Below are 14,101 nucleotides of genomic sequence, written 5' to 3'. Positions count from 1 at the left end.
AATTATAAACGAATTCGTGATATCTATTTGTTCTCTTTCTTCACCTGTGTATTTGAAATTGATTGTTATATTATTAACAGCCACAGGCACTCGCCTCCGAGTCCAAATGAATATTTATGGCATCATTATAATCGTCATTCACATCATTACCATTAGATGCATTCAATTCTTCTTGTTGTAATGCCATTTTGGCAATCACTTCAAAGGCAGCTTCAACATTTACTCCATCTTTGGCACTGGTTTCAAAAACCGGATAATTTAATCCACCCATTTGATTGTTTGTAATGTTATTCAATTTTTTAGATAATGAGGGTATTTTCTTGGAATCATCAACATCAATTTTATTACCTATTATAATAAATGGGAAATCTTGAGGATTAGATACATTTGATTGAACCAAAAATTCATCTTTCCAACTCGTCAAATTATTCAATGATTTTTCGTTTGTTACATCAAAACATAATACACAACAATCAGCCCCTCTATAAAATGCAACACCTAAACTTTGAAATCTTTCTTGACCAGCGGTATCCCAGATTTGTAATGTGACCAGTTTGTTATTGTCAACGGTAATCTCTTTAGTTAAAAAATCTGCTCCGATAGTCGCTTTATATTGATGAGAGAATTTGCTATTAACAAATTGTTGCATAAGTGAGGTTTTACCAACACCAGAGTCTCCTAATATAATGACTTTTAATAATGTTTTCTTTCTAGATGATGATGACATTGAAAATTAAGTGTATATGATTAATTAATTAAATTGAATTGAATTAAATTAAATTAAACTCTGTATCGTTCAATGATATAAAATATAGTCAGCCTTTTAATTATCTTCTAATCGTTAATTTATTCTTTTTTTATCTGGTGCAATTTTTGTTGTTTGTTGTTGTTGTTGTAGTTCTCTCTCTCAATTTGTTGACGATACACACACTCTAAGGTGTATTATGTGCAGGATACAACAGGATTTTCCCTTCTTCCCCCAACAACTTCAAATATGGCACTGAATTAAGAAAATTGGTGGATTTTGATGAGATCAGCTTTAATAGTATCAATTGCAAGTGTATAATTGTATTATGTATAGCTTGGAGTGAAAGGAATATTAATTACTCCAATTAGCCGGAAAAGTCAAATATAAGGTAGACTAAATCGATTCATACTTATAATTCTAATCATTGGCATTGGTTCCTGGAGGACCAAGATTTTGTTGATTTCCTATTATTGAATGTCAAAAATGTGAGGATAACAAGTGCGTTTTGGTCAGGATTAAAATTTGTGCATGTTGTTTCGCAACATTTCTATATTTTTGGTTTATTTTACACGACCATTTATTATTTATAAAGAAGATTATTCAAGAATACTTTTATATAATTTTATATATCTTTCTTTTTAACGATCTACAATTTATACTCAAATATAACATATTTTATATTTAATTGATATTGCTATTTAGTTTGTGCTCAGAATAGACCAGCTATTTCAAACTGAATACTATATTACGTTCCAAAGATAATCTGTCTTGTCTGCGAAAGAGATTCAGAGGATCCGACCGAACAACAGTGCATCAATTTCATTGCGAATTACGTAATTTCGAGTAATCAGCGGTAAATTGCATAATCTTGATGTGCAATTTTTTTTTGCCACAATTATCCTTGCTATATATAAACTAACAAAATTGTTCAAATTATTTTCCATTTACTACATATTTCTATCTCTTTTTTCCTTTATTAGTATTCTTTAATCAGATTCGTATTAACCAACCATGTCAAATTTAACTTCATCAATTCAATTGACTAGACAATCCACTTATAAATTAAATAATGGTAGCCACATTCCTGTTATTGGGTTTGGTACTTATTTATTGGACGCTTCTCAAGCTGCTGATTTGACTTATCAAGCATTGAAAGATGGCTACAGACACATTGACACTGCCCTTGCTTACCATAATGAGAAAGAAGTTTCTCAAGGTATCAAGAGATTTTTGAAAGATCATCCAGAAGTTCAAAGAAGTGATATTTGGTTTACTACCAAAATCGACACTCAGTCCCTAGGATACGAAGAGACAAAGAAGGCTGTTGAAAGAATCAAGAATGATGTTAAAGATAACATAGAATATGTTGATCTTATTTTGATTCATTCGCCATTAGCTTCTAAAGCTCGTCGTTTGGGCACCTATCAATATTTACAAGAACTTGTTTTAAACCCTAATGACGCGCCATTGATTGTAAAATCTATCGGTGTTTCCAACTATGGTGTTGATCATTTGGAAGAGTTGTTCAATTGGGAAGGATATTTGATCAAACCAGTTCTTAATCAATTGGAATTGCACCCATGGTTGCCAAGATTAGAATTGAGAGAATACTTGTATAAACACGAAATTTTGGCTGAAGCTTATTCCCCACTTACTCAAGGATACAAGTTGGATGATCCAGAATTGTTGGCTATTAGTAAAGAATCTGGTTTAACCCCAGCTGAAATATTGCTCAAATGGTCATTCCTTCAAGGATTTATTGTTTTAGTCAAGAGTGATAAGCCAACCAGAATTCAACAAAATTTGGATATTTTACCACAAGGTAAAAAAGATGATGATGAATTACAAGAAGGAGTGAATTTAGGTGTGGTTAGTTTAAATCCAGATATTATAGAAAAATTGAACAAACCAGAATCCCATGTGGTTTTAACTTGGGGAGGAAAAGATCCAACTCTTTTCAAAGATGCATAAACAGGATCAACAGTCAAGTATTTAGTTAAACAATTTATATATAGAGACAATCAGTTTTATAAAAAGTAAAACATCAAGATAACTTTAACAAGTGTATGACAGATGTTATAATGTGTGAGTATTGTTGTTAGTCGTGTGAAAGGAAAGTACAAAAAGATAGGAGAAACGGAAAAAGCAGAAAAGAGTCACGCTAAGAAAATAAAACAATGTGTAGCCACACATTTGCAAAACCGAGAAACAAAAAATCTTCTTATTTCTGTTTAGGCCTTATCGCAACCACCACCTGCAAACTATAAAATTCCCCCACTCTAAAAACAGAACAAAAAAAAGGAGACAACTGGATACACTTCTTCTTCTTCTTCCTTCTTCTAATCAAACGATGAAAGTTACTAACGTTATATCATTTGCTACAGTGGCTTCTACAGCAGTCAGTTTGGTGATTCCAGACATCACTTCATTCTTTAGTAGTTTTAATCAAATTTTAATTCCACACCATCAACAAGCGCTATTAATCAATCAAGATGCGCATTTGCCCTCTGATGACAACCAACCAGATACTAAAACCGGTATTCTTTCTAATCCATTAAATAAAATAATTCCAAATCATTACATTGTTGTTTTAAAAGATGATTTATCACAAGCTCAATTTTTACAACATCAAAATTGGGTTCAAAATGAACATGTTTCTATTTCTAGTTGCAAACTGAATGTTAACAAAAAACCTTTAGAATTTTTTCAAATTGATAATTTTGTTAGAGGTTATACCGGGTTTTTCACTGATGATTTGATTAATAAAATTTTGGAATTGCCTGAAGTGGCTTTTGTTGAAAGAGATTCTATTTTCCATACTGTTGAGTTTGATATCCAAAAAGATGCTACCTGGGGTATCTCACGTGTCAGTCATCGTGAAAATATTGATGATGGGAAATATTTGTTTGATAATGATGGTGGTAAAGGTGTTACTGCATATGTCATTGATACTGGTATTAAAGTTGGTCATCCTGATTTTGAAGATAGAGCCCAATGGGGTGCTTCAATAGCTTTCCCCAATATTAAGCAAGATTACAATGGTCATGGTACTCATTGTGCTGGTACAATTGGTTCTAAAACATATGGTATTGCTAAAAATGTCAACCTTGTTGCTGTTGGTGTGATGAATATGTTGGGTGCTGGATCCACTTCTGATATTATTAAAGGACTTGAATTTGTTGTAAAACTGCATCAAGACGATGTCAGAGCTAAAAAGAAAGGTTTTAAAGGTTCTACAGTCAATATGTCGATTGGTGGAGGTATTTCTGATGCATTAGATTTGGCAGTTAATGCTGGTACTAAAGCCGGATTACATATTTCTGTTGCTGCTGGTAATGATAATGCTGATGCTTGTCAATATTCACCAGCAAGAGCCACTGGTCCAATTACTATTGGAGCATCAAATATTCGTGATGAAAAAGCTAGCTTTTCCAATTGGGGTAGTTGTGTTGATTTATTTGCACCTGGTGAAGATATTGAATCTACATTTATTTGGTCCGACACCACTGTTATGTCAGGGACTTCGATGGCTTCTCCACATATTGCTGGGTTGTTATCGTATTATTTGTCGTTACAACCAGATGTTACTTCGGAATTCTACACTCAAGCCATTGAACCAGCTGATTTGAAAAATAAGTTGATCAAATATGGTACTAAAGGTGTCTTGACTGGATTAGATTCCGTTAGTCCAAATATTTTGGCATTCAATGGTGCTGGTGGTAACTTGACCGATTTCTGGAGTTTATAGAAATGAAATAAAATAAAGTAAAGTAAATATGTATAACAGGGGAAAATAAAGGTAAATTAGGTTTGTGATTGTTTAGTGTAAGTTATATAATAGAGGTGTAGGTAGGGTGAGTGATCTACTCGTCGTCTAGATGTTCAATGTTTCATGGGGGTTATGATACATTACACTTTCCTGGATTGCTGTGAACTTTACTAATGGGCATTGCTTTCATAAAAAAACAAAACGTATATAGCCACCAATACTCTTTTCTTCTCCCTTTCCGGATGAAAGTTTACTAAGAGACTTTCTTAATTATCTAATTATTACTAAAATAAAAAAAGTTTGCTATTCATTTCAATTGAAGTTCCAAATCTTTTTAGTTTGGTTCCGTTGTATGCACAACTGGCCTCATTTTAGGGGTCAAAATTATTACGGGATTACAAGAAAATTAATAATAATAGCAATCAAAAGAAGAAGAAAACCCCTAAACAGTGGAAAGTTTATACACACACACACACGGACACGGACACGGACAACATGTAATGCTTGCATCGTACTAGTTTTGCATTTCATTAAAATTCTTTCTTTCCTCACTCCTCGAAAAATTGAACCAACTATAAATAAGTGGAAATATTCCTATATTTTGTATTTCCCCAATTACCTAACTTTAATTTCTATATACAAATTAATTTAACAAATACATTGAATTACAATTACATTTACAATGGCACAAGGAAAAGTAGCAATTATCATTTATTCATTATATCATCATGTTTATGATTTAGCCTTAGCTGAAAAAGCTGGAATTGAAGCTGCTGGAGGTGTTGCTGATATTTATCAAGTTGCCGAAACATTATCTGATGATGTTTTAGCTAAAATGCATGCACCAGCAAAACCAGATATTCCAATTGCAACTCATGAAACTTTAACTCAATATGATGCATTTTTATTTGGTATTCCAACCAGATTTGGTAATTTCCCTGCTCAAATTAAAGCTTTTTGGGATAGAACCGGTGGTTTATGGGCTAAAAATGCTTTAAGAGGGAAATATGCTGGTGTTTTCGTTTGGACTGGTACTCCAGGTGGTGGTCAAGAAACTACCATTATTAATAGTTTGAGTACTTTGGCTCATCATGGGATTATTTATGTTCCATTTGGGTATGGATATCCTGGTATGACTGATTTAGAAGAAGTTCATGGTGGATCTCCTTGGGGGGCTGGTACTTTTGCTTCAGGTAATGGGTCAAGAAAAGTTACTGATTTAGAAAAAGCTATTGCTAAACAACAAGGTGAAGATTTCTTTAAAACTGTCTTCAAATGAATAAGGGGAAGAGGTGTGAAGTTATGAAATGATATACATATATATATATTTTGTGTATATCTTTAAACTATTATAACGAATAAAAGTCTGGTATTTTTAGACCAATAGATAGATTTTAATGGTAGAAAACGATGTTGAATTACAGTGTTGATTAAGAATTTCTTGCAGTCAATGACCCGAAAACATTTAAAGATTAAAATTAACGTGTTACATTAAAATAGATATTAATTAGTATATATATATACGTATAAACAGGTATTATATGTTTTCCAAATGTAAAATCCTCCACTATTATTATTATTAGTTATTGTTGTTGTTGTTGGTATTAGGTTTGTATTATTTTCAGTGTTGATTGATGTTTTATTCTATTTTTGATTATGTTGAATACAATATTTCATTTCATCTTCATCCAAACTTTTGATATAAAGACATTTCGATAATAAATCCGGTTGAATATCAAATTTATAATTACTTGACCATTCAATACATTGAGATAATGATTTAACAATATGAACCGAAGTTCTAAATTTAGCAAAATTAATCAACGTATCTCCTTCTCCTTCTCCTTCTCCATCACCATCACCATCACCACTAAGATTGTGGTTGTGTTCTTTGATTATACTTGCTCTTTCAGCATTAAACGTTAAATCACTTAAATATAATCCCACAAATGGTATACAACCTTTAGATGGTTTAATTTGATTAATAGTTAATCTAATATTTAAGAAATTTTTTAAAGGTGAAGCCAATTCTTCAAGATTTTTCAATAATAAAATATCACCCGGAATTAAATCTTTCCAAGTTTGTTTTAATTTTTGAATTCTTTGAGAAGTTAAAGCTAAAATAATTTGCATTAATGTAGCAAAATTTTGTAACTCTAAACAATGTTGAGCAATATGAATAAATCTTGAAATTAAATGAATTCTTTCATTTGGTGATTGAGTTAATAAAATTTCCGAAATTATCCAATTTACCATTAAATTAAATCTTGCAATAACTAAATTAACCCCCTTGTTTTCAATATAATAATCATCATTCACAATGATTTCTAACCAACTATTAACTGGAGTTAATTCTTTATTCCATTTTAATTCAATCAAATCTTTCCAATCAATCTCTTGTAACATATCTTTTTCAATCATGGTGAAATGATCAGCTAATGATCGTGAATCATATGATAAAACAAATGATATATGAGCATCATTAAATAAAACATTCAGTACCGATAATAAATCACTTGAAGGGGAATAATTATCTAAAATGATTTTCGGTGATTGATATTCTAAAGAAGGTGGTGTTGTAGATTCATTGGGTTTCGATGGTTGTTGGAAATCAAATGTATCAATTACATTATTATCACCACCATTGTGATTGTGGTTTTGCTGTTGTTGGTTCTCATGGTATTGACTATTACGTGGTGTTGAAGTTATAGGATCAGATTCAGTCATATCTGAATTTGAATTTCTACAACTCATTCTTATTGGTGTCAATGGTGGATCAACTTGAGATATTTCAATACTAGTATTACTAAGTCCAATGGCATCTTCAGTATTGGCATTATTAATTTCATTCAAAATATCTTGTGTATCATCATCAATGTGTGGTTGTTTCAAATACTCGTCATCATCATCGTCATCATTATCGTCATCGTCATCATCTTTTCTTTTTAAAGTCAGTTTTGACGATGATTTACCTTCCAATTTATGTAAAGCGTATTGAATAGGATCTTCAGTAGAAAGCATAGTTTCATCAGGAATTGCTGCTAATTCTTTTAATGCATAACTACTTATACCAGGGATCGCCACTGAATTATTACTTGAATTTGTAAAAGCGGTAGATTGAGTTGATGATTCTTTATTGACGGTTCTAATGGAACTTTTCCGACTTTTCATAGCTAATGAAAAAATCGAACTATTAGCAGCATCACCCGATGATGACAGTTTGGAATGATTACAATTATTATTATTAGTAGCAACATTGGCATTGGTGCTAATTATGGTTTCATTATGTATGGCAATATGTTCATGAAATGGTAATTCAGTTAATGCACATAACGTACTAAATCTAACACTTTTCCTTGATCCTGATCCTGATCCTTTAGAACTATGACGAGATAATGATAATGATAAATGATTCTGATTGGAACTAACCACTCTAATGGCATTTTCTAAATTAATACCATCTCCCAGATTATTAACTATTGATCGTAAATTATTGAAAGCAGTTTTCTTTTTCAATCCATTATATTCAGTAGTAGTATTTTCTATCTTAAAAGAGTTTCCATTTGAGTTTCCATTCGATTCATTGAAAACAGAAAATGCTGAATCATAACTAACATAAGATTTCATTGAATCTCTTTTAAATGCAATTGAACCATTAGAATTAGAATTAGAAATTGAATTAGTAATGGAATTTTTCGACCACACTGAAAGTCGTTTATTAAACCCGGCGGAATTTATATTGGTATTTTCACAAAAACTTATTCTTTTAGGTTTGACCAGTTGTGGACTCATTGCTATACCTAATTCTTCAATTTCTGCATCATATTGTGTAATATTACTAGGTGTAGAAATTGATGAAGTTTCATGTGATTTACTATGGGAATGAGAATGAGATTGGAATTGAGAATACGATTGCGATTGGGAATGTTGAAAACTAAAATTAGGTTCAGAATAATCTGGCTGTGTTTGTTTTTTATCATTGCTGGTACTGTTGTTGTTATTGTTGGTGGTGGTGGTAATTTCTTGCAGAAATTCAAAGCCTTCAAATTCTTCTTCTAATGGAGTTTTTTCAATTGATCCATCTAAATTAATATTATCTTGATCATTCCAATTAATACTTATAGGACTTTGAAATGAAGTAGAAGAAGATTCTTTAACATTTTCATTATCATTATCATTATCATTATTATTGTCATTTCCAATGTCAATTTCATCTAAGAAATAACTTGTAGATATATTTCTTGGAACTTTCACTGAATGACTATTATCAGCAGTAGTATCATTAATAAGATTATCAATTTTAACAATATTTAAATCTGATAAATCATTAATATCCATTTCTATTTCATCGGCTCTTGTAGGAGATACTTCTATTGGGTGTAAATCAACATCACCTTTATCCTGTCTTGTCCTTCGATGTGGTCTGTCATCATCATCTTCTTCTTCAAGATCATTATCATTGTCATTAATAACTTCCATTTCCATGTCATCACCAGTGTCATCATGATAATTCATTTCATGAATAACACTACTTGATTCACTACTAATATAATATCTAATCAAATATTCCAATTCATCGATTATTCTTGCACTTAAAACATCTACTCTTTTACCAATCACAGTTTTTTCATTCATAACACTCATAGCATTGTTTATTAGTCTATCAAGATCTTCAGTTGATGGTTTTGTCGACATGGTTCTATTAATTGGCATATCAGTTGCCGATGACGAAACCTTATGAACAATTAATGATTTTTTCCAATTATCCATTAATTTCCTTATTGACCCTCTTCGATTTAAATCTTCATTTTCAGTTCTAATGGAATTACTCGATGATGGTGGTGGTTGAAATTGAGGATGATATAATTTTGGTGGTGTCATGGATGATGGTTGAATATCATCCTCGATTAATGGAGGTTTTTCCATTTTTTTAACTGGAGTAGGTGGAACAATTACTGTGACTTTAGATGTTGGTAATTTAATATTCCCATTAGTAGAAAATCCAACTTGACTATATCTTTTTGATTCTGATTCTGAAAACTGTGATTCTGGGGATTTGTCATTATCAATGTCATGTACTTGATCAAAATCGACTTCTTCAGTTTCTTCATTTTCTTTTTCTTCATCAAAATCTGTATCCCCTTCTTGTTCCACAATATCTGTTCTATCAAAATTCCTCAGAATAGTTGTTGTTGTTTTTTTCAAATCAAGTGACGAATCTTTAATATTCATATGATTATGTCTTTTAGATTGCATTAATGCTCGTTTATTGTTGGATCTCAGATGTAATCTTGTTGGTGTTGTAAGTGTATGTGTAGGTGCAGGTGTTGGACTAGGTATATTGGCAAGATTACTATTTGATATCAATGGAGATTTTGGTATATTAAATGAACTTGAAAATGTTGGTGATTTGAGTAATTTCTTTTGTTGTTGAATGGTTTTGATTTTGTTATTGATAGAGACTCTTGATGAATGATGATGTAAAAGTAAATTATTAATTGAAAATTGAGGGTTTTCTTGTTGATTATTACTACTAGTATCATCAAATATCAACATTTTATGTTGAATTCTTTGATCATATAATGAAAGCATAGCTGAACGACGATATGATGGATTTGAACGAATTGAAGCTTCAGTATTTGATTTAGATAATTTTTTAATATTATTTAATGTTGATGTTAAAGGTAAAATGTAATCATACGCGCTGTTATTAGTCAACATGGAATGTATATCAAGATCTAAAAGCCAAAATTCATTAATAATTTTAAGCCAATGAATTTTCAAATCTCCAAGAATTTTCCTAGTGAATAAACTGTGATTACTATCAACCTTGTTTGTTGGTTCTTGTTGTTGAGGAATTAAATTTGATTCCAAGGTGATTTTATTTATGGTATTAGTGAAATAATCACATAATTCATTATTATTATTGAAATCATCAACAAAATAATTAATAATCCAATGTCTTAAAACAACAAATGTTCTTACCAAGACTAATTTCCCAATTTTAATATTATCTTCACTCACTGAATTAAGATATTGTAATGCCCAAATTAACCTTGTAAGTAATAAATTCATAATTTCATTACTATTACTAAACATTCGATAAGTAAGGAAAAAATCACAAATTAAACTATAATCAATAATTTCTGGTGAAGTCATTTGAATTATAAGAGCCTTTATGGTGGCATGATTTATTAATTCAGGGTTGAATTCATCGTATTTAACTAAATCTTCATTATCATTGGTGGTCGGTAAACAGGGGAATATTCTTTCATCGTCAAATATAGATTCATTATGTTTATTGTAATAGAAATCTGGATGAATATTAATTTGTTGATGTCCTTGAAGATTAAGTTCTTGACCTTGTTCATTATAACAATTTGAAGTTAATGTGGAAAGAATATCATGAGTTTCTACTTGTTCAGGAGTTTTGAAAATCGAGTCAGACTGTAGTATTTCTTGAATATTATCGTGGTCTTGGTTGTTTTTTGCAATGTCTTGCCCCGATAATGGCAGTTGTTGTTCTCCTTTGTTATTATTATTATTATTATTACCAATATCACCAGTGAGATTGGTTGATTCTGGATTATCTTGTGGCATTGAACTGTTGGGGAAAAAATTTCAAAAGCTGTTTATTGTAATACAAAAGTCAATGGGATTAGGATACAAAATATTAATTGGATGGGAATGTAATTTTGGATTGAATATAAGAATTAAATGATTAAGATTAAGATATAAACAAATTAAATTGTAACAACAATCGATGAAAGAAAGATAGGAAGAAAGAAAGAAAGTCAACACACACACACACACAGAACAAGTTGAATATTAATTCTATAAGAATTATAAAAGAATAATAATTAAGAAAGTAAGAAAGTAAGAAAAATTTTTAGCTGAATGTGTGTGTGTGTGTTTTTTTTTTTTCGTTCTTCGTTTGTTTGTTGTTTGTTGTTTTGTTGTTTTGTTGTTTTGTTGTTTTGTTGATGCATTTGTTTATTTTTTTTTGTGGTTACACTAAAATTTTAAGAATCTTTTTTTTATACACGCACACTCACTCACTTCACACATTCTCATTGGCTTATTGAAGGTTGATATGAACATTTATGGAATATTCTTTCATTCTTCCTCTCTGTTAGAGGTTGTTATTGAAGAGAATCATCTTATAAGTATTAGCTAAGTTGGACCTAGATCTAATTATAAAATTAATTACTGTTCCTAGAGTAACAATTAATGACTCAAGTTAATTAATTAATATTTAGTCTGACTCTCTTTCAACTCTTCGTCTCATATAAATGATGAGTTGTACAGACAGAAGATAAAGGACAACTTAAGAGTATTATAGTTTTGATTGGTTATAATCCTCTAACCAGATTAATGTTTAAAATATTGACCATAAACAGAAACTAATGTGAATTAGATACTTTAGAGAGTTGCACATAGATCACCATCCATTAAGAAGTTGGTTGGTTGATAGTGTAGTAGTAGTAGTAGTAGTAGTAGTAGTAGTAGTGTAGTAGTAGTAAGTAAGTAAGTAAGTAAGTAAGTAGTAAAATTATTGAAATGATATAAATTGACACAAAAACAAGAAAAATGTGAAAATGTAAACAAAGAAAAAGAAGAATTTTAAATTGAGAGAAACGTGACGCGAAAAATAAAAAAAGCAAATAATTTACGACATTTTGCGTGGGAATAATGTCGTTCTCTCTTGTTTTGTCATAATTAACTAATATGAACTTTCCCTCCTCAAAAGTTATGGTATAATTCGAATTTTTCAATTATATTTACAAGTTACATAATGATAATAATGATGTATCGGGGATAATTACACGTATACTTTTATTAAAGTTCAAAAAGACGAGGTCAAGAAGTATAATTGGATACGACAAGTTTTTTTCTCTTTGTAGTTTAAATTTCTTTAAACAATGCTGGAAAATAAGTTAGTAATGGATTGAAATATTATTATAGAAATTATTCGTTACTGATTGTGTGGAGTAGACAGAGTTGAAAAATAATTTTTCATTTACTACCCAATTTTTCAGAACATTTTGACGAATGACTTAGAAAAATTTGCATCGGATTAATTGTATTTGTATTTCTTATTGAGGCGTCAAGAGAACATGAATTTTCGTACTATCACGCCTGAGCGCAAATTTAATTATGTATTATGTATAATTATTTGTAAATCAATATTTCGTTTAATAATTTTAAAGTGGGAAAGAATAAGACAGAATTTTTCAATCAATATAATGTATTAACTACCTTGGGTATGTGGTTCAAGCAATAATCTATACTTCCCCAGTGTTGGCAGCTATTTACTCCTTCTTGATCTGATTCAGGGATTATTACTATTATTATTGTTGTGTTAATTCACTTTTTAGTGAGTGAAGTTTAGTTTATAAATACATTTCTGTGGCGTGTCTGTTTTGGGAAAGTCAATTACCTAAATGAGAGATTACTATATACTACACTGCACATAATAATTTTTTTTGTTGTAATTAACACTACTTTTTTCATATATACACGCATGCATTATTTTCTTTGGCCGAAGAGGATTCAAGTTATATATAAATACCAAGTTAAATCCTGGCTTTAGCTACAAAACAGACAAACAAACAAACAAACAAACAAACAAGCAGTAGTTGGCAATATCTATATTACAATATTCAATTTATACATGTCATCAGGGACTTGTTAAATTATCGCTAACAAGTTGATTTTTTAGTTATAAAAGAATGGAAAATTAATCACTTCATTCTAAAGATCAATTAATCCGCCAACTTAAATGCCAACCTATTCGTATTTTGGTCCCTATTTTTTTAGTTTTTTATTGCCTTGGTTGAGTCAAACTTCCCATTCATTGAATACTAAGCTTTCTAATTTTTTATTTCTTTATTATTTTTGTAAATTTTGTTGAATCATACTTTTTAAAGATGAAAAATTAGAATCTCTAGTTTTCAAAGCATTTGTAAAAGTTATACTTTCTTGTTTCATAATTTGTTTAATCCCACTAGCTTTAGTAGGATTAGGAATATGATTTTGACTAATCTTAGTAATAAATTTGGTATGGGTATTTTTATCTTCTTTTTCTCCTTCTTCTTTTACTTGATTGTTGTTGGATTCTTCCTCCTTTTCATTATTTGTCAGGGGTAGATTTGATAATAAATCATCTAATTTTGGTTTTAATTGTTCTCTAGCTTTTCTTTTCCTTCTTCTTAATGATGATTTACTTATTTTGGTGGAATCGCCAATTAATCTATTAACAAATTTATCAGATTTCACTTGTTGTTTTTCTTTTTTAGTACTTTTAGCTAATCTTAAAAACGGATTTTCATGATATGATGATGATGAGGAGGAGGAGGAGAAAGTTATTTCTGAATTAGGGGTAACATTTTTATTATTGTCATTGGCTAATTCTTGTTTGAATTGAGATACTCTATCTGATTGTGATCTTTTAGAAGATTTATCTCTTAATGAACTTTTCTTTTTGATACCTGCCTATTGTTTGAAAAGTTAGTATAACTAGTTTTTAGTTATTGTAGTAGTAGTAGTAGATAATTTGGATTACATACCATTGTGAGTTGATT

The 14,101-nt window shown here is 30.3% G+C and overlaps 6 protein-coding genes across 6 annotated transcripts, besides 1 other annotated feature; 3 read left to right on the top strand and 3 right to left on the bottom strand. All coding sequences in view use genetic code 12, as the record gives it.

Moving 5' to 3' along the window:
• Positions 1 to 73: 73 nt before the first annotated feature.
• Positions 74 to 727, bottom strand: YPT72 (Rab family GTPase; the record flags this gene model as incomplete). Its single annotated transcript, XM_709742.2, has 1 exon — positions 74 to 727. The coding sequence occupies one exon, from the start codon at positions 725 to 727 to the stop codon at positions 74 to 76; it is 654 nt and encodes a 217-aa protein (XP_714835.1).
• A 550-nt stretch (positions 728 to 1,277) lies between these two features.
• Positions 1,278 to 1,556: a long terminal repeat ((pi-2a) Long terminal repeat (LTR); about 280 bp long, 17 copies per genome).
• A 203-nt stretch (positions 1,557 to 1,759) lies between these two features.
• On the top strand, positions 1,760 to 2,719 carry CAALFM_C206890CA (uncharacterized protein; the record flags this gene model as incomplete). Its single annotated transcript, XM_709741.1, has 1 exon — positions 1,760 to 2,719. One exon carries the CDS (start codon positions 1,760 to 1,762, stop codon positions 2,717 to 2,719), a length of 960 nt encoding a protein of 319 aa, XP_714834.1.
• Positions 2,720 to 3,098: 379 nt separating this feature from the next.
• PRB1 (Prb1p) lies at positions 3,099 to 4,496 on the top strand (the record flags this gene model as incomplete). The annotated part of the gene is made up of 1 exon (XM_709740.2): positions 3,099 to 4,496. The coding sequence occupies one exon, from the start codon at positions 3,099 to 3,101 to the stop codon at positions 4,494 to 4,496; it is 1,398 nt and encodes a 465-aa protein (XP_714833.1).
• Positions 4,497 to 5,199: 703 nt separating this feature from the next.
• PST1 (Pst1p) lies at positions 5,200 to 5,796 on the top strand (the record flags this gene model as incomplete). The annotated part of the gene is made up of 1 exon (XM_709739.2): positions 5,200 to 5,796. The coding sequence occupies one exon, from the start codon at positions 5,200 to 5,202 to the stop codon at positions 5,794 to 5,796; it is 597 nt and encodes a 198-aa protein (XP_714832.2).
• Positions 5,797 to 6,161: 365 nt separating this feature from the next.
• LTE1 (mitotic regulator) lies at positions 6,162 to 11,117 on the bottom strand (the record flags this gene model as incomplete). Its single annotated transcript, XM_709736.2, has 1 exon — positions 6,162 to 11,117. The coding sequence occupies one exon, from the start codon at positions 11,115 to 11,117 to the stop codon at positions 6,162 to 6,164; it is 4,956 nt and encodes a 1,651-aa protein (XP_714829.2).
• Positions 11,118 to 13,409: 2,292 nt separating this feature from the next.
• CAALFM_C206850WA (uncharacterized protein) lies at positions 13,410 to 14,089 on the bottom strand (the record flags this gene model as incomplete). Its single annotated transcript, XM_019475250.1, has 2 exons — positions 13,410 to 14,012; positions 14,087 to 14,089. 2 exons carry the CDS (start codon positions 14,087 to 14,089, stop codon positions 13,410 to 13,412), a joined length of 606 nt encoding a protein of 201 aa, XP_019330795.1.
• Between the last annotated feature and the right edge of the window lie 12 nt (positions 14,090 to 14,101).

The sequence above is a fragment of the Candida albicans genome, chromosome 2 (assembly GCF_000182965.3).
Source record: "Candida albicans SC5314 chromosome 2, complete sequence".
NCBI classification, from domain to species: Eukaryota; Fungi; Ascomycota; class Pichiomycetes; order Serinales; family Debaryomycetaceae; genus Candida; species Candida albicans.
Note: the sequence above shows the minus strand (reverse complement) of the source record. Positions and strands in the feature narration are given on the sequence as shown.